This window comes from Carassius carassius, chromosome 25 (assembly GCF_963082965.1).
Source record: "Carassius carassius chromosome 25, fCarCar2.1, whole genome shotgun sequence".
In the NCBI taxonomy this organism is placed as follows: domain Eukaryota; kingdom Metazoa; phylum Chordata; class Actinopteri; order Cypriniformes; family Cyprinidae; genus Carassius; species Carassius carassius.
Genome location: NC_081779.1, coordinates 24,096,524 through 24,120,040, shown reverse-complemented (window position 1 = coordinate 24,120,040; position 23,517 = coordinate 24,096,524). Strand labels below are relative to the sequence as shown.

General features: G+C 41.9%; 2 protein-coding genes across 2 annotated transcripts; both read left to right on the top strand.

Moving 5' to 3' along the window:
• Window positions 1–816: 816 nt before the first annotated feature.
• Window positions 817–5,515, top strand: LOC132104814 (thrombospondin-3b-like). The gene is made up of 6 exons (XM_059510346.1): window positions 817–972; window positions 1,388–1,457; window positions 1,553–1,631; window positions 4,810–5,025; window positions 5,135–5,274; window positions 5,396–5,515. Exons 1-6 carry the CDS (start codon window positions 817–819, stop codon window positions 5,449–5,451), a joined length of 717 nt encoding a protein of 238 aa, XP_059366329.1. The 3' UTR covers window positions 5,452–5,515.
• An 11,682-nt stretch (window positions 5,516–17,197) lies between these two features.
• On the top strand, window positions 17,198–18,617 carry LOC132104460 (cyclin-dependent kinase 5 activator 1-like). Its single transcript, XM_059509938.1, has one exon. It carries the CDS (start codon window positions 17,346–17,348, stop codon window positions 18,303–18,305), a length of 960 nt encoding a protein of 319 aa, XP_059365921.1. The 5' UTR covers window positions 17,198–17,345; the 3' UTR covers window positions 18,306–18,617.
• Window positions 18,618–23,517: the final 4,900 nt, after the last annotated feature.

Below are 23,517 nucleotides of genomic sequence, written 5' to 3'. Positions count from 1 at the left end.
ATAATCTGTAGTGGCCATGTGTGTCTATTATCACTTGTCTTTGTTTGTGTACACTCAGTGTACTAAATAAACTAAAAAGGTACAGTTAAGTTAATGTAAATTATTGATTGTCAATAAAGTAGCTCACATTTTTGTTGGATTGCCTTGAAAAAAAAATGTCTTCATTTGTCATATTTTCTATAAATCATTAAAAAAAAATCAGCTCTGGTGGTAGAAACAATGGAGGCTGCAGAGGTTTTTGCAATGTTGGAGGCTTTCCTCTGTCGTCTACCTGAAACATAACAAGAGGCAAGAGTCTCCAGTTACCATTTCGGTTGAGTAGAGTAATGGTGTATAAGCAAATGCTGGGAAAGGGAGTTCCCTTTTAATACTTCACTCGTACTGCGTCAAAGATGCTATAGGAAAAACTCATTTTTTCTCCTGAACTGAAGACTTATTCAATCATGCAGTGAAACTGCACGTCCATTGGTTCGTGCAGTGTTATAGAAAGAAACCAATGGCTCGGCAGTGGTGCTGCACGGACCTATGGCAGCGAAGCCCGCCAAAGCCCGCCAGAATGGGCGGGGCCTCTGGCTATATATTGGCCGCTTCGTCACAGGCATTCAGATTTCTTCGTTTTCAGCGACGACCATTCTGCGCTGATCTCCGCTGAACTGCTCGCCGTTGACTTATCCCGCTGCACATCCTTCGCTTCCCCGCGGCCATCCAGTGAGTAAGAGAAAAAAAAGGGCTAATTTATCTAAAAGATCTTTTTCTTGGCATTTTTTCAAATGTCAGTTCGTCATTTCAGCTCATGCAGAGCCCCTTTACATGCTGATGACGGACACAGCGACATCGACGCCGTCCGAGCCCAGCCGAATGAAACACAGGATGGACGCCGAACTCACCCGCGTTCTCTCCAGTACAGTGGATGAGCTGGGTCTGGAATGGTCTCCTCCAGAGGAACCATCCCGTTGGCAATGCCCAATTGGAGTGAGAGCCCATTCAACGAGAGCAGTCTCTTTTTTTCCTGGGCATGTTCTAGCGGTATCACTATCGCAGAAATTTGTGTGCCGGCCGGTTGGAACTCAACGTCCACTCTGCTAGATTTTATAATCTACGTAGACGTCCCAGCACTTCATGCTAGGGTACTTTCTGTCTGAAGGTCACCTTTTGTTCCTCATTCTCATGCTCTTGGCCATTCTTTGCCAAAGACTCAAACTCTGCTCATGCGTATCGCTTATGTACAGAAGCAATTTATAATGACAGACTTCAACAGTTTGTGTTAAAAATCTTTGTTTGTGTTCTACTGAAGAGACAAAGTCACGTACATCTCGGATGCCCCGGGCATGAAGTGTAGCTTGGCATGAACGAGTTAATGACATGTTTTTTTCTTTTGCTCTTTAAGGCCTATGCCAAGTTTGCTGCTGCTCCTCTTATAGTTCACAAAATCACCAACCCATGTAGAAGCCCTACAGGTGAGTTTACAGCTGAACCTAAATTCTGCCAGAATCACATCAGGCTTCCCTGGTCATGTGATACAGAGAGCCATTAAAGTGAGCTACTGCCAAAGACTGCATCTCCCAACTCAGTAAGAACATCATTCAGCTCAGGAAACCGGAGAATGAGCCCTCTCTCAACCTTCAGAGAGGGTCAGTGACTCTCTCTCTCTCACACACACACACACACACACACTTAACAGGTGAGGATTAGACCCTAAAGCTCCTCTGCATCCTCAGAAAACAGATGAAGGATTTTTCTTGAACCAAATTAAGTGTGACGGTGTTGAGTGATGTCAAGACAGCTGCTCTGAAGCTCTTTTTGAAGGAAGTCGTTAATGACATCTGGAGTTAGACCTGGAAACCTGTACCCAGACTTCAAGACCTCCAAGCATTTTCGGTAAGTGAAGAGTGCCTTGTGTTCGGGCCGGCCTACTCTCACATTGTCCTGAGACCCCGGCCTGGATACGTGCCCAAGGTTCCCACCACTCCCTTCCGAGACCAGGTGGTGAACCTGCAAGAGCTGCCCCTGGAGGAGGCAGATCCAGTCTTGGCGTCGCTGTGTCCCGTAAGAGCGCTTTGCGTATACGTGGACCGCACCCAGAGCTTTAGAAGCTCTGAGCAGCTCCTGGTCTGCTTTGGAGGTCAGCAGAAGGGGAAGGCTGTCTCTAAGCAGAGGTTGGCCCACTGGATAGTGGATGCCATCGCCTTGGCTTACCATTCCCAAGGCGAGCTGTGCCCCCTGGGGGTGAGGGCCCACTCCACACGGAGTGTGGCCTCCTCCTATGACATATGCTCTACTGGATGAATGGACTAAAATTCCCACAGAAGCACTCAAAATCATGTAGAAAAAAAAACTTACCAGAAGAGTGAAACCTGTTACAGATGCAAAGGTCAGAAGCAGCTCTATAATAATATCTAACTATGCAATGTCATTAAAGTCCCTGTTGATGTAATGGTCAGCTGTATCAAATACTTTTGTCCATATAGTATAGCTCTGTTGGTGTTTGATCTTTCATTGTCTCCCTGAGGACATCTGTCATGTTTACTGATGTGCCGCACAGCCTCGGTTCCTCTTTAAAACTGTAAAACAGAGACATTAACGGTCTAAGTGGAACTGCTGAGAAACCCCATATGTTTCTGAAGCCTTCTTTCTGTGTAGATGTGCACTCTGTGGATAGACTTTATTTCCTTTGCTCCTACATTTCCCAGAGGCACACACACGACACGTACCTGTCGTGATGCGTGCAGAGGTCACTATGACAGATTTCAGGGCGTTCCAGACAGTCATTCTCGACCCAGAATGCACCGAATGCAGCTCGAACTATGTCTAAAATTTTTGAAAAAGTTGTGTCTGCTCAATTGAGCACCTTCCTGCACAAAAATGATCTGTATGAAGAATTTCAGTCAGGTTTCAGGCCCCACCATAGCACAGAAACTGCACTTGTTAAAATTACAAATGACCTGCTTCTTGCGTCAGATCAAGGCTGCATCTCATTTCTAGTTTTACTTTATCTTAGTGCTGCATTCGACACCATAGATCATGACATACTCATAGATCGATTACAAAACTATACAGGTATTCAAGGGCAGGCTCTAATAGGGTTTAGATCCTACCTGTCCGATCGCTACCATTTTGTTTACTTAAATGGGGAGTCATCTCATTTATCATCAGTAAAATATGGAGTGCCACAAGGATCCGTCCTAGGTCCCCTTCTATTTTCAATATACATGTTGCCCCTTGGTAATATTATTAGAAAATACAGAATTAGCTTCCACTGTTATGCTGATGATACTCAGCTATATATCTCAACGAGACCAGATGAAACCTCTAAATTATCTAAGCTAACAGAGTATGTTAAAAATGTAAAAGATTGCATGACAAATAATTTTCTCCAATTAAATTCGGATAAGACAGAGATATTAATTATTGGACCAAAAAACACTACACAGAATCTTTTAGATTACAATCTGCAACTAGACGGATGTATTGTTACTTCCTCTACAGTCAAAAATCTGGGTGTTATATTAGACAGCAACTTGTCTTTTGAAAATCATATTTCCAATGTTACAAAAAACTGCATTCTTCCACCTTAGAAACATTGCCAAGCTACGAAACATGTTGTCTGTTTCTGATGCAGAAAAGCTAGTTCATGCATTCATGACCTCTAGACTGGACTATTGTAATGCACTTCTAGGTGGTTGTCCTGCTTCTTCAATAAACAAGCTACAGGTAGTCCAAAATGCAGCGGCTAGAGTCCTTACCAGGTCAAGAAAATATGATCATATTACCCCAATTTAACAGTCTCTGCACTGGCTACCTATTAAGTTCCGTATCAGTTACAAATTATCATTACTTACCTGTAAGGTTTAGCTCCTGCGTACCTAACTAGCCTTCTACCATGCTACAATCCATCACGCTCCCTAAGGTCACAAAACGCTGGACTTTTGGTAGTTCCTAGGATAGCAAAGTCCACTAAAGGAGGTAGAGCTTTTTCACATTTGGCTCCCAAACTCTGGAATAGCCTTCCTGATAATGTTCGGGGTTCAGACACACTCTCTCTGTTTAAATCTAGATTAAAAACACATCTCTTTCGCCAAGCAATTGAATAATGTATCTTCAATTGTGAGTATAGTTGTATCTGATCAAATGTGCATTCTTATTCTTTAGCTTGGGTTAAACTAATTAATTTTACTTTGTTGGAACAGCAGCTATGCTAATGATGTCTCTATTTGTTTCTATGTTTTGCCACAAGATTTACACAAGCTCCAGTCTGGATCCAGAACACCTGAGAAGAGATGATGCTGACCCCTCAGAGGACCCCAGATGATGCTAACCCTGAATCAACAACAGAACTAACAAATATTGCTACAAGTGTGACTGCATCATATAATAATTATTAATTATTAATAATATTAATAATGTTCATCATCTGGCTGACTACGTCTTGTATAAACTTTTATACAAATCCTGTCATACGTGCACAAACTGACAGTCACCACTTACAAGCTATTACTAAATATTGTAGAAACATAATTTTCTGTAAAGTTGCTTTGTAACGATTTGTATTGTAAAAAGCGCTATACAAATAAACTTGAATTGAATTGAATTGAATATTGTGATAGGTGAATAAAGCAGTGAATAAAGGAAAAGTACAATGTGTAGCACTTTTTAAGAATGTGAGACAGGAATCTGGAGGAAAATAATGGGATCGAGTCATTTAAAATGTAATTTATTCCTGTGATCAAAGCTGAATTTTCAGCATCATTACTCCAGTCTTCAGTGTCACATGATCCTTCAGGAATCATTCTAATATGCTGGTTTCAATAGTGGTTTCAATGCTAAAAACAATTGTGCCATCTCGCTCATCCAGACAGTGAAGTCTCGGACAGGTCCTGGTGAGTATCTGCGTAATGCCCTGTGGCACACAGGAGACACACCAGGGGAAGATACTTTGCTCTGGAACGACCCAAGAAATGTGGGCTGGAAGGACAGAATGTCCTATCGCTGGCACCTCACTCACCGTCCACAGGTGGGCTACATACGGTGAGAGCTATTCTGACTTTAAGAGATACACAATACATGCAATGTTTATCTGTTACTACTAAATCTTGGAGAACATTTTATGACTGGATTCTCTATATTTGTGCTGTAGATTGAGATTGTATGAAGGTACAGCCCTAGTGGCAGATTCAGGAGTCGTGATTGACACAACTATGAGAGGAGGGCGGCTGGGCGTCTTCTGTTTCTCTCAGGAGAACGTCATATGGTTTAATATCAGCTATAGATGCAATGGTAAGTAGCATAATTTGAGAAGTATCTGAGGGTCAATTTGACAGTTGTCTTTGTTTTTGTATGCAGCTCAAATTCAGTGTTTGGGTGTCTCAGATTGACTCACTTTTTGTATATTGCACAGATTCCATCCCAGATGATTTTATTCTGTACCAGAAGCAGATGAATGTGAGGACATAAGCATCTCCTCATCTCAAGAAGCTACATCTAACTGTGTGATTGTGTATGTGTGTTTGAAGTGGTAGGAAGAGATAGTGATTGAAATTAGTTTTTCAAAAGAAATCTTGTGAAATTCTAAAACAAAATTATAAACTACACAGCACAAGTTTGCATTGTGCACCAACACGAGTATTGTGGTGTGGTATAGGAAAATTGTTTGCTTAACAAACCCCTTCAAATATAAAGCTAATGGAATAAATGTTCTAAAGACTAAATAAGTTGACTGCGAATTTGACGGATTGCAATAAAATAAGTTTGTCCATGAAAAATATGCATAGTCGTGTTTCATTGTAAACCCCCATAAATGTCTTGATTCAGTATTTCAGTAATTTTCCCATCCCGTTCCTTACAAAGCCTCTTTCATCCAAAGAGACTAATTGTGAAGTTTTGTTCATTTCAGTACCATGGACAGGGCTGTACTTATTTGCCATGCAGTGTTGCTGCAAGAATTTACTGAAGAAAATAAATAAGGGAATTTACAAAAATGCTTTAGCAAAGACATAAACGTCTCGGTTACGTCTGTAACCTCGGTTCCCCGAGAAGGGAACGAGACGATGCGTCGATAACGCTTTGGGAACGCATTCTGCGTGAGTGCGTCTGAAGCATCCATGTCAACTAGTCCAATGGCGAGAGTGAGCGTCAGGAGTGACGTCACGACCAGGAATTGATAAAAACCCCAACCGGAGCAACCGGTGTTAGCTTCGACAGTGCCGAAGCAAGTCGATCACAGGAACGAAGGAAGTATGGCAGGGAGACGCATCGTCTCGTTCCCTTCTCGGGGAACCGAGGTTACAGACGTAACCGAGACGTTCCCCATCGAGGGAGAGACGATGCGTCGATAACGCTTTGGGAACGAGAATACCCAAACCGCCATATTACAAGTGCCTGAGTGTCAGCCAGAAAAACCAATGGCTCAAGAATTAAAAACCTGAGACCCGGGAGTAGCGTCCAGGTCTAGGCTATAAAACCTGACGAATGTGAGTGGCGAGGACCAGCCTGCCGCATCGCAAACATCCTGAAGAGAGGCCCCAGATAATAAGGCTCTAGAGGCCGCCATACTCCTAGTAGAATGAGCTCTGACCCCCAAAGGGCACGGTAGGTCAGAAGACTCATAGGCAAGAAGGATATCCCCAACTATCCACTTACTAAGTGTCTGTTTAGTGGCAGGAAGACCTATCTTAGGTGACCCGAAACAAACAAACAGCTGATCGGATTTCCGAAAAGAAGAAGTCCGATGAACATAAGTGTCCAATGCTCGCACCGGGCACAAGAGGTTAGACTTTTCCTGGTCCGATGATGCAAACGGGGGAGGACAGAAAGCCTGCAGAACAATAGGTCTCGGAACAACGGTCGGTACCTTAGGGACGTATCCCTGCTTAGGGTAGAGAAATGCTTTGACCATCCCAGGTGCAAATTCAAGGCAGGTGGGAGAAACCGAGAGAGCCTGAAGGTCTCCGACTCTTTTTAGGGACAAAATAGCAAGGAGAAAAGTAGTCTTAAACGAAAGAAACTTCTCAGAGACAAAATCTAGGGGTTCAAAAGGAGCCCTAGATAGGCCTTCTAAAACTATATCCAGGTCCCAGGCCGGCACTCTAGTACGAGTTGCAGGTCTCAGCCTCAAGGTGCCACAAAGGAAACGAGAGATAAGAGGGTCACGACCCAGAGATGCACCACCCACTGGGGCGTGGAAAGCCGAAATGGCCGCCACGTAAACTTTTAAGGTGGATGGACATAGACCAGAAGTGAAGCGGTCTTGCAAAAACTCAAGAACTGAGCCAACAGAGCAGTGGGCGGGGTCACACTGATGTTGGTAACACCAAGAAGAAAAAACATTCCATTTGAGTCTATAAAGTTTCCTCGTAGCTGGAGCTCTGGAGCTAAGAATGGTCTCCACAACCTCAGTTGAGAGACCACTCTCTATGAGTTCCGCCCCCTCAGAGGCCACACCCAAAGCTTCCAAATCTCTGGCCGGGGGTGAAATATAGTGCCCCCGGCCTGAGATAGAAGGTCTTTCCTGATCGGGATCTCCAAGGGAGGACCGTCGAGGAGATGAATCAGGTCCGCAAACCAGATTCGACTCGGCCAGTGTGGAGCTACGAGAAGTAGACTTACTCCGTCCTGGCGGACTCTCTCCAGAACTCCTGGGAGCAGAGCAACAGGGGGAAAGGCGTATAGACGCAGCCTCAGCCACGTCTGTACCATAGCGTCCAACCCCAGGGGGGCTGGATGAGTAAGGGAGAACCATAGTGGACAGTGCGTCGTGTACTGAGACGCAAACAGATCCACTTTTGCTTGGCCATAAGATTCCCATATGAGCTCAGCACCTGCCTCGACAGGGTGTCTGCTCCAATATTCTGAGTCCCTGGTATATACATTGCCCTCAGAGAGCGTAATTTCCCCAGGGACCACAGGAGGATCTGGCGCGCTAATTTGCAGAGTGGGCGCGAGCGCAGACCCCCCTGACGGTTGATGTAAGAGACCACCGATGTATTGTCTGTGTGGACCAGCACATGATGGTCCCTCAGGTCTGGCAGGTGCCTCAACGCTTTGAAGACCGCCATCATCTCCAGGCAGTTGATGTGCCAAGAGTGATGATGGCTCTCCCACAGACCCTGAGCTGAGCGGCCTTCCATTACCGCTCCCCAGCCGGTAAGGGAAGCATCTGTCGAGATGGTAACCCGACGACAAAGAGCTCCCAATACCGGACCCTGGGACAGGAACCAGTGTTCTCTCCATATGACCAAGGCGCGGAGACACCGCCGCGTGATCTTGATCGTACGAAGTGGGTTTCCCCTCGGGGAGAACCCTCTGGTCCTGAGCCACCACTGTAAAGGTCTCATGCCCAGCAGGCCAAAGGGGATCACATTGGACGCTGCTGCCATGAGACCCAACAATCTCTCGAACTGTTTTACAGTGCGTGACTGGCCTAGCTTTAGCTCTGATGTGGCTGTGAGGATGTTGGCTACACGAGCGGGCGAAAGAGCGGCTCGCATCGTGACCGAATCCCATACCACCCCAAGAAAAGTGGTCCTCTGTAATGGAGATAGCACACTCTTCTTGGTATTGAGCCTCAAACCCAACTTCTGCATATGAGCGAGGACGACATCTCGATGCCGAACCGCCAACTGTTTTGATTCCGCTAAAATCAACCAGTCGTCCAAGTAATTCAGAATACGTATGCCCTGCTGCCTGAGCGGGGCCAGAGCTTCATCTACGCATTTCGTGAATGTGCGGGGTGAGAGAGCTAGACCGAAGGGAAGTACCCGATACTGGTATTCTTTGCCCCCGAAAGAAAACCTTAGGAACTTCCTGTGCTGAGGGAGGATGGAGATATGGAAGTACGCATCTTTTAGGTCTATCGTGACGAACCAGTCCTCGGATCTGTTTGAGTGTCAGCATCTTGAATTTTAATTTCTGAACTGTACAATTCAACAAACGAAGATCTAAAATGGGACGCAGCCCTCCATCCTTTTTTGGAACAATGAAATAATGGCTGTAAAAACCCGATGCCCTGTCGGGAGGATACACCTGCTCTATAGCATTTTTCGCTAAAAGAGATTTCACTTCTTGCTCCATGACCAGAGGCTGCTCGGGATGCACTACTGTGAGCAACACCCCGTTGTAGCGAGGGGGACGAGAACCGAACTGGATTCTGTAACCCTTCTCTACTATCTGCAGGACCCATTGAGATATATTCGGCAGACTTCTCCATTCTGTCAGACACTCTACTAAGGGAACCAGCCTCTCGAGGCTGGCCTCTGGTGTAATTTGAACAGCTAGTGCGGGGACCTGAAGCCGAAACGCAGGAACCACCCGAGCTAACTGCTCTTGAACCCCCCTCAGAGGGAGCGAGCCCGACGCAGCGTCTGAGAGATACAGCGCCAGAGACCCGCTGGAGACCGCTGCGCCCCGAGGCACCAAGGGTGGCGGGGTTGGCAGGACGGCCCCGTGAGAGCACTGAGACCGGACGGGCACCGTATACTGAGGTGTACACCGCACCGTCTCGATTGGGGCTGCCCTCACAGGTCTGACCCATTTGGCGTCAGGACCTTTTCTTCTGAGCCGAAGCTTTCTTAGCGAGAAGAACGGTCCTCAGATCCGGCTTCTGCTTAGATTGCTTTGGCTGTGAGTGCTGGCTCGGTCCCCGTGATTTTTGAGGAGGAGCGTGTGGTGTCGTCTGCCAGTTCTCCGAAGAATCACACTCAGTCAGGGATTTTTCTCTCAGAAGAAAAGACTTTATTTTACAGAAAATAAAGCCGAGAGTCCTTGCAAGGAGATCTCCCGAATGTTATTTGGTATCACCCTTAAATACACTAAATGGGGCGGTTCCACATAGTCAAACTTTTCCTTATGATTACAATTTTAATACCTCCCTAGAGAGGAGAGGCCCCCTGCTTGATTTATTCTAAACAAAGGCCCTGTATGTATGTCTGACCATATGTTTCTCCTCAGTTTTGTACATTCCAGCATGTAGCTTTCTATTACCTATAAGATTATAATGGAGTAATAACTAGCAACAAAAATGGCTAGATTCACATTGATTATATACTTGTTTAATTAAAATCTTACTAATAAAAAATCTTCCACAAGCGCGAGACGCAACACTCTCTTTTTGAAAAACACGATATGAGGAGCATGAAGGCTGGGGCTGCCTTGCACGCCCAGCAGCATCAGGATTAGATCGGCGAGGGAGAAAACTTTTAAAAGCTTCAGATTGCTTTTTATTTTCTTGAAATCTTTCAACCACTTCATTCACAGCATCACCAAACAGACCTTCATGAGAAATGGGAGCGTCTAAAAGAAAAGATCTATCTTTATCTTTAATATCTGAAAGATTAAGCCAAAGGTGTCTTTCTGTAGAAACCAAAGCAGCCATAGATCTACCAATAGCACGTGCTGTTTCTTTAGTCGCCCTGAGAGATAAATCCGTAGCCCGACGAAGTTCGCGAATTTCGTCACGGCTGACTCCCTCACTGTTATCTAACTCCCCCAGCAGCTCAGCCTGATAAGCCTGAAGCAAAGCCATCGAGTGAAGGCAAGCTCCAGCCTGACCTGCTGCTGTGTAAGCTTTACCCACTAAATTAGATGTGATCTTTAAAGGCTTCGTGGGCAAAGTCGGGTTCTTAATAGATGACGCTGAACCAGGGGAAAGATAGCTCGCGAGCATCTGTTCCGCCCGGGGCATCACTTCATAACCATTTTCTTTCAGCCCTCTTATATCAGAATAAATGCGCACTTGAGGGCTGAAAAGACGTGATGAATATGGCTTATTCCACGATCTAGACAGCTCACTGTGAAGATCAGGGAAAAAAGGGAGACCCCGTGATGTAGGAGATGTTTTAAAAGACAGAAAACGCTCGTCTAATTTGCTTTTTAGGACGAGCGCTCTGTTTATCAGATGGCCAAGATATATGTAACTTATCTACAGCTCGTGTTAATACATCAACAAACTCCTCATATGCTGGGGAAAGAGATGGCGAATCCTCTTCCCCCCTGATTGTGTCACCTTCACTGCCCGTTACATCTAACTCCTCGGAGCTAGAGCAACGAAGCAATGAGCTCTCCCCCCGGGCGGAAGAAGCCGCGGGGCGGGCTTCCGACACCGGAGTTTGAGCTATTGATCTCCCAGGTAAGGGAGGAGAAAGAGCCCTCGGACCCGTCTCCAACCCCGCTGAGAGATCCATTTGCGAACCCCAGGAATGCATTCTCCATTCTGCCTCGGCAGAAGCGGGTCCTGCACCAGGCCCGGTTCTAGAACCAAATCACTGAGGGTGCTTCTGAATATAGTGAGGGTGCTGCTTACATAATCGTAGGAAATAGCTCAGTCATCAGTCTGAAACATAGTATCTCAAAATTGGGGATGTTGTATACAACAATACTACTGTAATTGCTGTTATGTTGTGTTAAACAATATAAGATCTGGCAGTAAATTATAGAATAGCATGTAAACAAGCAGCAATCTTCACTTTGCAAAACATTAAAACATGCCACACATAGTCTACCTACACTGTGGTGATACCCTTGTTGTAACCGGCTTCAACTTCAATTGAACACTCCTAGAATGGCCAAAAGTCACTGCCTTACACAAGTCTCTCTCCATGACGGTGAGAGACACATTTTTACATAACAAGGCAGAAAATGTACCAAGAACATCCAACCTAACTTGAACATAAACACACGTAACTTTACTAACACAAACCCCAACCAATATTCAGTACTGTAACCTTCCTTCAAACGGCTTGCGAATCCAGACTTGAAAGCATTTATGTTGGAGAACATTATGTTGGAGAAACGTCATTAAAATGACGCGAGGTTCGGGCTAAACTTCTGTGTTAGTAAATATGAACTGTAGCCACTGACTCTTCACATGCTTGTCCCTGGGCAGTGGAAAAAAAAGGTCACAGAACACAGCGCGTCTTGTCGACATGATGTTTATCAGCTGAGGTATTTTGAATGTTTTTACGTTTTCCCTGGTGTCTGCGCAGTGCGCGCGCAATAAGTGGGCGGGGCAGATAATTTGTCGTCACGCCGAAAAGACTCGTTGGAATAAAATCTCACTAAAATGAGTCGACTTTTAATTTTGAGAGACAATACATTTTTATACGGTGAACTTTCGTATTTAAAACTTTGCAGGATGTTTTTGTTCTCTTAGATCTATGTTGCACACTACATGAAATGTAATTTTCTAAATTCCATAAAAGGTGTCAATGCATTAAACATGAAAGCATAACGAAATAATTTATTTAATATATATATATATATTTGTTTAATTTTATTAATTTATTTATTTTGTGTAGGCTATCCTATTATAGGCAAGAGTGTGAAATCCGTCTGTTTTATTTTCGGCAAAATCTCGTTTATGTGTGCTATTAATAATTTTTCATTTGAGGGTGCTTTCACTTTTATTTGAGGGTGCTTAGCACCCTCAAGCACCCCCGTAGAACCGGGCCTGTCCTGCACCCTGAGGAGCGCGAGGCTCGCCGCTCTTCTCATCAAAGAGTGACAAGCGGGAGCGGAGCATGCGAAGCGAAACCTTCTCACAATTCGGGCAATCAGTCTCCTCGAAGGCTGATAACGCATGCTCCACTCCCAAACAAACTACACAAAGCTCGTGTGTATCCCCACCCGTTAAATAACGCGGGCAGGGAGAAGCACACGGTTTGAATAGTTGCTTCGCCATGATATATAAACTTTGAACAAGACAACAGTAAATATGACAGACAGGTTTGACACAGATCGCTTGCTGAGGCACAGAAAGCTAACACCGGTTGCTTCGGTTGGGGTTTTTATCAATTCCTGGTCGTGACGTCACTCCTGACGCTCACTCTCGCCATTGGACTAGTTGACATGGATGCTTCAGACGCACTCACGCAGAATGCGTTCCCAAAGCGTTATCGACGCATCGTCTCTCCCTCGATGGGGAACCATTTGGTGATTAGAAATGGTGTGGTATTAGGAGCCGCAGCAGTATAAGCAAATACATTTGATTTGTGAATCAACAGATTATCTTATTTAAATTTCATATACAACATTCTAAAAAGCAATTTGTTTAAAAGAACTACAAAATCACTTTCACATACTTTAGCTGGACCCACAAAGATTACACAAACTGTGGCAGTGTATAGACCTACATTCAATTTCTATGGCCCTTTAATATGTAGCATATAAAGATGGGAACTTTATATACTAATGTCTTTTTTTCTCCTCTCTCATTCGTTTACTCTGTTATTCATTCATGCTTTGACTTTTGGTCAAACAGGCTTCAACTGCATAAATTTCAGTGATAGAAGCTTCTCTAAAAGAGTGTCCCAGATTTCAAAATAAACTGTAGATTATAAAATATGTTCCTTTACCTAATGAAGTGTGCAGATACCACTATTCATCCTAGAATTCTGTGCCATGAAAAACACAAATTCTGTTCTATTGGTTTGTAAGTGGGAAAATCTTTTTTCTTTACATAATGGTCAACAGAAGGAAATTATCCAATTGTTTGGACAGAGAGCAAGTTTCAAAGTGCCCAAAACAGCAAATCAAACAGAGGGGAACTTGAAACTTCAACAGATTTTCAAAAACAACTAATGTTTTCTCATACAGTTTCAATAATAAGAAATTGTAATGCTATTTGATGTCAGTTGTAATTTCACCTTTTTAGAGCAGAGAAAGTAGGGTCTTCTACCAGCGGAGTTCAAATCAAAGTCACAGCCCACAGTCTTTTAGACTTTCTTGCATTTGACCACTAGAGGGCAGCATACAACTGAATGTAAAATACAAACCAACAAAAACAAAAACAGCATCAACAGCATCTCTTTCAGAGTTTGTTTGCTGCTTTAAGATTGCAAATTCAGTGGTCACAACTGTGTCACTGTCTTGCCATAGTGCAAACTAAGGTTCAGTCAGTGTTTAAAACCCCTGTACTTTACATATGTGTTAGCATTTTAGCACATCAAAATTAGTGTACTGCTTTTAATTTAATTAATTTTAATGACATTATAATAAAGTCCACTTTTCACCCTACTATGTTCTTCTCTCTCTCTCTCTCTCTCTCTCTCTCTCTCTCTCTCTCTCTCTCTCTCTCTCTCTCTCACACACACACACACACACACACACACACACACACACACACACACGCATCCAGTCGATCCATCACCACCAGGAGGAGAAATGGCTGGAAATTTGGTTTGTGGACCAACAGAGAGACTATATAGAGAGATTATATTCACAGACCCTTTATCATTGCAAATTGCACCTTTCATGTATTTTCAGTGTTTGACACACTGCGCAAATATTAATTTCTCTTTATTGATCCCCTGGTCATAAATCCTTTTTACGCTGAAGGAAAGCATGTGCTGTCACCATTAAATGGTAAAAATGTCAGCTCTGAGAAAAAACTCTTATACTCGGCATCCAAATCACTTCTGTGCAACACTTTGTTGAATTTGCTAAGCTGTTTTGTAATCAAGTGATATAACAGCTCTTGTGCTTGTGTGATCATATCAACTCCAAGTTACGCTGTTACTGTAAGTGCTCACCAAGACTGCACTTATTTGATAGGAAATACAATATTAAAAAAAAAAAAACATTTTTCCAGTTTGAACATATTTTAAAATGTAATTTATTCATGTGATGCAAAGATGAATTATCAGCATCATTAATCCAGTCTTCAGTGTCACGATCCTTCAGAAATCATTCAAGAATATGAAAAGGTTCTTTTTTATGGTGTGATACAGTACACATATTTCAAGATACGTTCACTAACAGAAAGTTATAAATGAACGAATAAATTAATTAATTAATTAATGCTGACTCCAACAAAGGTTTGTTTGTAGATGCCATCTGAGATTTTATTATAAATTCAAATGGAAGTAAAACATATTAAGTGTGATTTAACTATCCAAATGTTTGTCAAATTTGTGTCTGAATCCTGAGCATGTGCTGCTGTGTGTGTACAGAGCTAATGTGTGCAGTGAAAGGGATGATATTAGCGGCGCGTCACATGTCGTGAGGAGGAGCTTCTGCTGAACACAGTGATGTGCAGCACAGAGGACCAGAGCACAAACTCCTCCTGCTGTCAGCATACCCTCATGCTTATGTGCTCAAGTGCGTCTTATATAGATTTTTGATATTGTAACCAGCCTAAATATGCTCGAACCACATCAGCTGTTTGTGCAAAGTTCATAAACCGGACTATGAGGGATGGAACTGCTTTGTCATGAAAGTTTGATATGGTGTAAATCCTCCCGTTCAAGTTCATTCGCTTCCAAATGAGGACACTTCACGAGCAGCGTTTCTGGATAATGGACACATTTAAGCAGGAACGACATCAGGGACTTTGTTTGTAACTCGAGCAGACACAGAGAAGAGATCCTGTTGGATGCGCTCAAGTTAAGTCTGTTGTCCGATTTTTCGTTAAAGGAAGGATTTAATGCAAACATTAATGCGTTCGAGCGCACGCGCTTGTGTGTGAGGTGCGGGACGCAGTGAAGGCGCAGGGTTGAACTGATGCGCGCCCCCGAACATTTGAGCAGAGCACTACCCTCATGGAAGACGACCACGGTAACCTAAAGAGTGCAGTCACTTTTCTTAAAAAACAAAAACAAAATGTTAAAATGGAATTCCAATTAAGGTACTTGCATACTTAAAAAAAGTTAGTTAGTAAAGTTGCCACTGCAATAAAACTGGTTATTTGAGTGCCGTTGTAGGGTTTTGAATGATACATGTCTGCTAGTGGTTCTGATGACCCAGTCCAAGTTAAATGGGTCAGATTTTGACCTGGTCTCTAAAGGAACTCAGTTATAATGAGTAAAATAATACGATTTCTACAAAATTGTTACAGCACTACTCTATGCAACAACAACAACAACAACAAAAAAAAAAAGCCTGAGATCAGTGGTGAAAATGCTTCTGTTTTCATAATTAAATGCAATTTTCATTAAAAAATTATACAATTTGAGTGAGAAGATGAACATTTTGAAGTATTTGGAAAGCAAATTTTGGTTTAGCACTTTCATGTTGTTCCAAACCCTCTGACTTTCTTCTGTGGAGGAATTTTAGTATTGTGCGGTTCAAACTGTGTTTTCAATGCATTTGAAATTAATGTGGACTCTCAGTATTTCAAGCTTCAAAACAGACACAAATATAAAATAAAATGATCTAGTTGCAAACATTAGCAAATTTAGTTCATATACAACTAGCTATTTGAACAGACTGAAATTTAAGTCACTATATAATTTTTATATTCACCTCCAATGAGCTGTCATCAGTGAGTCGAACGGATCAGTTAGATCTGTGAACAAATAATTCAGAACAATTTTGTGAACTTGTCATTAAATTCACTGATTCATTGAAAAGAACAGTCTCAAGAGTGAATCATTCACAACTCAAATATTACTTCTCCGTAAAATATTATAATTACACTGAGAATATCAAAGGACAAGTATCATGAATTACATTTCTTTAAGATTCGGAATGTTTAAATTTAAACATATTTATATACTTTTTTCACATGAAACTATTGCATGACTTTAGAAGTCTCAGAATATAATTTGTTGTATGCACCACTTTTTTCAAACCTTTATGACATTTTTATGCATATTTAATTTTTTTTTATTTTTTTTACTTGAACACGCCACTATATAACTTTTTTTCAGTGTTCCACAGATAAAAAGAAAGGCTTGAAACAATATGACACAGAATAAATGATGGCAGGATTTTAATTTGCATTAACCAGTATTAACTAATAGAAGTTTATTGTAAGTGTTACCCAGAATTTTCATTTTTGTGGGAACTATTCGAGTTAACATGGTAAATGTGACAAAAAGACTTATTTAACAGAGTGAAATAGTGACAGATAATCATTAATATATTTGTCATTGTTTTACATGTTGATAAATAATTACTTACAAGTAGCATACATCCTTGACAAAAATATAAAAAGGAAATGTGTTCATATATTTTTCTCTTAAGCAAAATAGCACTTAAAGGCAACAAATACATACATATGTGAGTGAATGAATGAATAAATAAGTAAGTTTAAGAACCAGTACTGTATAATTATAAATGGATATTACCAATATAAATGTTGCAAAAAGTTTTAATTGTTAGTTCATTTGTTTTACCCAAAACAATACATGCCAGAGGCTTTTCTCTTTATATCTATGAATTTACATTTATTAACTATCATTTAAAGTTGTCACTTATTTATTATAATGCTCTAAATACACTCTTCTCAGGAACTCTTCCATGCTCCTCATCAGCACAGTCTTGACCTTCCAGATTTCAAACAGTGAGGCACAAGCACTTTGGTTTTGAGCCACATCAACGCACACAACTGGTCTCTTCAGCACCTCAGTGGACTCATGGGTACCATACTGTCGCTCTCTCCGGGTTCTCGAAAACCTGGTTATTATGATAACCGGCCCAGTTCTCTAAGCCATTACCCAAGCCTGAGCAGCCGCTCGCTGAACACTCAAAAGGACCGCAACCTCAAACGCGGCCACTCCATCTTCCTCCCCGCTCTCACCTGGAAACGCCTGGTGGCCTCCACCAAAAAGCGGGGCGAGTCGAAAAAAGCCTATTCTGGAGGTCAAGGGGCCGTCGGGGCTCCTCTCAACAACAATAACATCTACCAGAAGGATGCGGTATTGCACCTCAACCGTGAAAATGTGAAGAAGTCTCTCTCCTGTGCCAATCTCACTAGCTATGATGGTCCTGCAGGTCTGGGTCTGGGCGTAGGGCTGGGTGTGGGATACGGCAAACCGCAGCAGATTTCCACTGTTAAGAAGATCGCACCTACATGCACCTCCTCACCTAAGCGTGTGATCGTCCAGGCCTCGACCAGCGAGCTGCTCCGCTGCCTGGGCGAGTTCCTGTGTAGCCGCTGCTATCGGCTCAAGCATCTTTCCCCTGCCGATCCGGTCCTGTGGCTCCGTGCTGTGGACCGCTCACTCTTGCTCCAGGGCTGGCAGGACCAGGCCTTCGTGACGCCGGCCAACGTGCTGTTTGTGTACATGCTGTGCCGTGATGTGGTGGATGGTGACGTGGTGTCTTCAGAGCATGATCTCCAAACAATTCTCCTTACCTGCCTGTACCTGTCGTACTCCTACATGGGGAATGAGATCTCATACCCGCTCAAGCCCTTCCTGGTGGAGGCGGCTAAAGAGGCATTCTGGGACCGTTGCCTAGCCATTATTGACATCACCAGTGCCAAGATGCTGCGCATCAACGCAGACCCACACTTCTTCACGCAGGTCTTTGCCGATCTGAAGAGCGAAGGAGGTTGCGCTTTGCAGGACTATGCTAGAGTTCTGGATCGGTGAAAAGAAGGATGAGGCGAATCTTCGCAAATGTGACAGCTTCAACATCTCACACCGTCATTCCATCATTCTGGCCCCCCTCATATGCCTTGTCACCTAACATTATGAGCCTTGTTTTTGACCATTCTGCAAGACACAGAAGTAACATATTTCTGCTGAATACATCAGCTTAGATCTGTGAGAATGTCCAGGCTGGTGTATGTTGGTTTGGTGCTGGTCGAACTGTTGAACTACACAGTCTTTTTGGTGTTTACGAACCAAAAATGGTTTGTCTTTATCAGAGATGTTCATTCCTGCTCCTTGAGGGCCAACACACTTTGATTTGCTGTTTCAGACATTTGGAGCTAAATTCTGCAGGACAGTGGTCCTCCAGGAACAAGCTTGGACACCGCTGTTCTATGGCATCACTGCAAAAACACCTTTTTTAAGAGTGTAAAGTGGAAAAAGGTTCTTCAGGTTATAAAAATGTTATTTATAATGAGAAACAATGGTTTGTTTGTAAATTGTTCAGTAAAAGGTTGTTTGTGGAACTCAAAATGATTTTTCTGTCATGTCACTACAAACCCTTTTTTTGTGTGTGTGTACACAAAGGGCGTTCCCAACTTTGTTCTTTCTCATTCAATTTCCCTATCTTAAAAATTAAATATAGTCATAATTTAAGGATCAACATCAAAAGGAAGGGATAGACTTTCAATCTGCATATTAGTTTATTAGTTGCGTTGTTGTCAAACCAACCTTTTTCAAAAATAGTTATGATTCCTTTACTTAACATTTCAGTTCCTCTACCTTTATGACATTTAGTTTGAGAGAAACTGGAACAGAAACCATCCAACAAAGAGCATTTCAGTGGGAGTGTGTGTGTGTGTGTTTGTGATGGGCGAATCAAACATTAAGAATCAACAGCTGTTGGTTATCAAGTTGTCCTTTCTTTATTTCATGTGCTGGAAGTTGGGGCACAGGCTGCAATGGCTTTAACAAGATTAACAGATTAGTGTCACACACGCACGCACACACACACACACACACACACACACACACACACACACACACACACACACACACACACACAAACACACACACACACAGTTCTCAATGCGTCTGCTTGCTATCCAGCTGTATAGGTTGATTGGCTAACCAATGTAGGCCAAATACACTAGTGTATGTTCTGTCCTGCTTGTCTTGGCGTCTGTGTAGCAATAGAGTGTCATTGAAAATCTGTGTCAAATTTGATGAATGTATAAGAATACATCCTTTCCCTTCAAATAATTAAGGAAACGAACAAAGAGGCATGATTCTTTGAACACTGTCAGATCACTGTTGTTTACTTGTGAAATCAGTTTCCTTGAAATATCATATTTATGATCAAATTGACCCTATTTACTTTCCTAAAACACTTATTATGTACTGTTCATCAGTGCACATTACTTCCAAGTCTTTAGTTTGTAATCATCCATCAAAACCTATTCCGCATCTGAAACCTCTTGCAAAAAATTATAATACGTGTAAAAGATAAAACATGCATACTGACAGTCACGCATACCCATGTAGACACAACAGTTGCCCTCTTCTCTGGGTCAGGGTTTTAGGTGTCAGCGCTCAGGCAGAAGAGCAGGAACAGCAGCATGTGGCACGGCAAGCACTCGTTAATCTTATTGTAGCGTTTCGAGGCAGGGCCATGGGCGCCATACTCCAGTTCCCCCGCAAAAACAGACTTTAAACGCATAATTCAGCCCACACACTCTCGCATAGACGCTCAAACGACCTGTAACCACTACGCATACATTTTTAGGCTTGTAATCGCAAACGCACTGATACGCACGTGCATATGCATGCACCTTCTCCCACACACTGAAGTGATAATCCACTTTTAATCCTTGCCAGCAATTGAGTAGAGTGCCACAATAACAAAATGCCATTCAGATCAGATGAGATTTCTCTTGCTAACACTAACAGGAAAGGCACATCTTGTGTTTTGACTGTGCACTGCACAGATGTTACATAAAAACACATAAAAACAGGACTGTACTTGCTTAACAAGTACTTGCTTATTTTTTTTTTTTTGAAGGATTGAAGGAAAAGCCAAGGTTTCACTTATTTTAAAAGCATTTACCCTTGTGAAAAAGAAGTGCACTTAATTTTAATTGAATGCGCACCTGTACTGTACATCAAATCTTAAAAATGTTTTTAACATATTCTTGTTATAAAAATGGCACTTAAGTTTACTTAAAAAGCCAACACTTTCATAACTGTTTCTTAGCACATTTAGGTATATACAGTACAGACCAAAAGTTTGGACACACCTTCTCATTCAAAGAGTTTTCTTTATTTTCATGAAAATTGTAGAATCACACTGAAGGCATCAAGGGCTATTTGACCAAGAAGGAGAGTGATGGGGTGCTGCGCCAGATGACCTGGCCTCCACAGTCACCGGACCTGAACCCAATCGAGATGGTTTAGGGGTGAGCTGGACCGCAGACAGAAGGCAACAGGGCCAACAAGTGCTAAACATCTCTCGGGGAACTCCTTCAAGACTGTTGGAAGACCATTTCAGGTGACTACCTCTTGAAGCTCATCAAGAGAATGCCAAGAGTGTGCAAAGCAGTGATCAAAGCAAAAGGTGGCTACTTTGAAGAACCTACAATATGACATATTTTCAGTTGTTTCACACTTTTTTGTTATGTATATAATTCCATATATAATTCCACATGTGTTAATTCATAGTTTTGATGCCTTCAGTGTGAATCTACAATTTTCATAGTCATGAAAATAAAGAAAACTCTTTGAATGAGAAGGTGTGTCCAAACTTTTGGTCTGTACTGTAAATTTTTAAAGTACACTTCAAACATGTCAAATTAAAAGGTTTACTTTAAAGTACATTTTAAATCATGTTTTAATAATCTTTTGTCATGCTTTAAAATAACACTTAATTTGATGTGTTGACTAACACGCTAAAGTACATGGAAAGTACTTGATATAATTTTAACTGTAGTCTGTTAATTAAGTCAATAAATAAATGCTAATGCTCCTCCAATAAGCTGGCAGAATAGTTTTTTTAGCAGATATACAAATTATAAATTCACAGCCTTTCCCTTCCAAAAAAAAAAAAATAAAAAAAATAATAATAATTCATTTTATTGAAAGGCGCCTTTCTGAACACCCAAGGACACCTTACAGCAAACCAGTGAAATAATAACAATAAAAAATTAAATTATAAAATTTACAGCATAATTACATCCATCACACAAAGAAAGGAAAACTGCAATTCACACATAAGCCTGAGTACAAAGATAAGTTTCAAGACGGGATTTAAAAATTTGAAGACTGTCACAATTCCGTATGTTGGGGGGAAGCGAATTCCACAGCCGAGGCGCCACAAAACTAAAAGTTCTCGCTCCCATTGTAGTTAAGCGAATACGTGGTGACACAAGGGAAATAGAGTGAGACGATCTCAAAGAACGAGAAGGAGTATAAATGTTTAAAAGATCAGTGAGATACGGGGGAGCCAAATTATGTAAAGCCTTAAATGTGAGAAGCAGAATTTTAAAATCAATACGGTACTTAACTGGAAGCCAATGTAATTGTTGAAGAATTGGAGTGATGTGCTCGCGTAAAGAAGTCCTAGACAGGACACGTGCCATTGAGTTTTGAACCAGTTGAAGTTTACGATGAAGTTTTGTATGAAGACCAGAGAGAAGAGCATTACAGTAGTCAATTCGTGAAGTGACCAACGCATGAATTAGAATTGCTGTGCTGCTCTTAGTGAGAGAAGGACGAAGTCGGCTAATATTACGCAAATGAAAATATGTGGCATGTGTAATATTATTTACATGTGCTTCGAAGGAGAGTGTGATAAATATTGATGACTCACTTGGTCTATTTTATGTATTTTTTTTGTTCAATCTAATGCTTTCTAGAATGAGATAGTCCCAGCTAAAACCACATACTTCTGACTATTATATTAACTTAAATGCCATATGCATTTAAAAAAAATAACAATCGTTTGATATGTCCTGCCATAACTGCCTGTTTCAACAGGCTTTGTAAATAAAAAAGAATATCTATGTATATCCAACTTTTTATAAGATCTTTAGCTTATTTGTATGGCATAATACTACAGGAAGACACTGATATAAAGAGAATACACACAAAAGATCACGTACACTCAATAGTTGTTTTCCTCGATTTTGTAGCAGGCTTAATAACAGACTGCTTAGTCATACTCCAAAACTTTACCTTGCTAAATAGCAGAGAAGACAGTTGCATAAGTGAAGTACCAATAAAGAGAGTCGGTGTGTCTACAGATTTCAATTTCAGCCTCTAGTCGTTTCCATTTCAGCCTCAGGAGAGGATGTTATTTACAGGAACTTGTGTCAACAGACAAGCGATTGGCATGCTATAGGGTGTTAATATCCCTCCTGATCCACTGACATTCATCCTTCTCGCCTTTCACAAACACATCACTTGTTTTCCTTGCCTCGGTTAAAGTGATTTCGTTTGGCCTTATTGTGTACAGAGAGCGCTGACAGAGCACCGTTGTTGCATAGCTATCGTGCGCAGCCTTAGCAATGGGCTTGTGTGACTTGAACTAGTCTGCTGTGCTATCTAGGACTGTTTGTACTCACACTCTCCTGTCTGGCTCGCCACTGCCGCAACCGTTTCTCCATTGTTTCTCACCCATGTGTACGGGATTTCTCTGGAATATTTGCTGCCTTCAAGTCATTTGGGATTTTCCTACTTTTTAGTAGGAAGTGTAACGTGTTACTCATTAGCTTCAACGCTAATCCCCATCAGCTTATGAAAAATGTATACACACTAAATTATATACAGTTTATAAATGATAAATTCATTGACACAGCCTCTGCTCTTGAAAGCAATTATGACATTGTAGTGGCATTCATCTCATTTATGAAATTATGAATGAATGATGATGAATCAAATGAATGATGATAAATATGTCAGATGTGAAACGTTTGTGCCTTGATCTGGATTAGAAACGCTTTCCCTAAATCTTAGCGATACTGAATATCGCTTTGGTTAAAGCACACTTATAAACACAAGACAGCAACCCAAGGAAAGCCATCACTCAAAAAAGGGTTGAGTATAGAGACAGAAACTTTGAATTACTCAGGCTAGAATAATCATAACTCATGAGCCATTTTCCACTCCCGTCAATGCTACTGTTTTTATCATTTCTTCTATTGTCAGTCAATCAAAT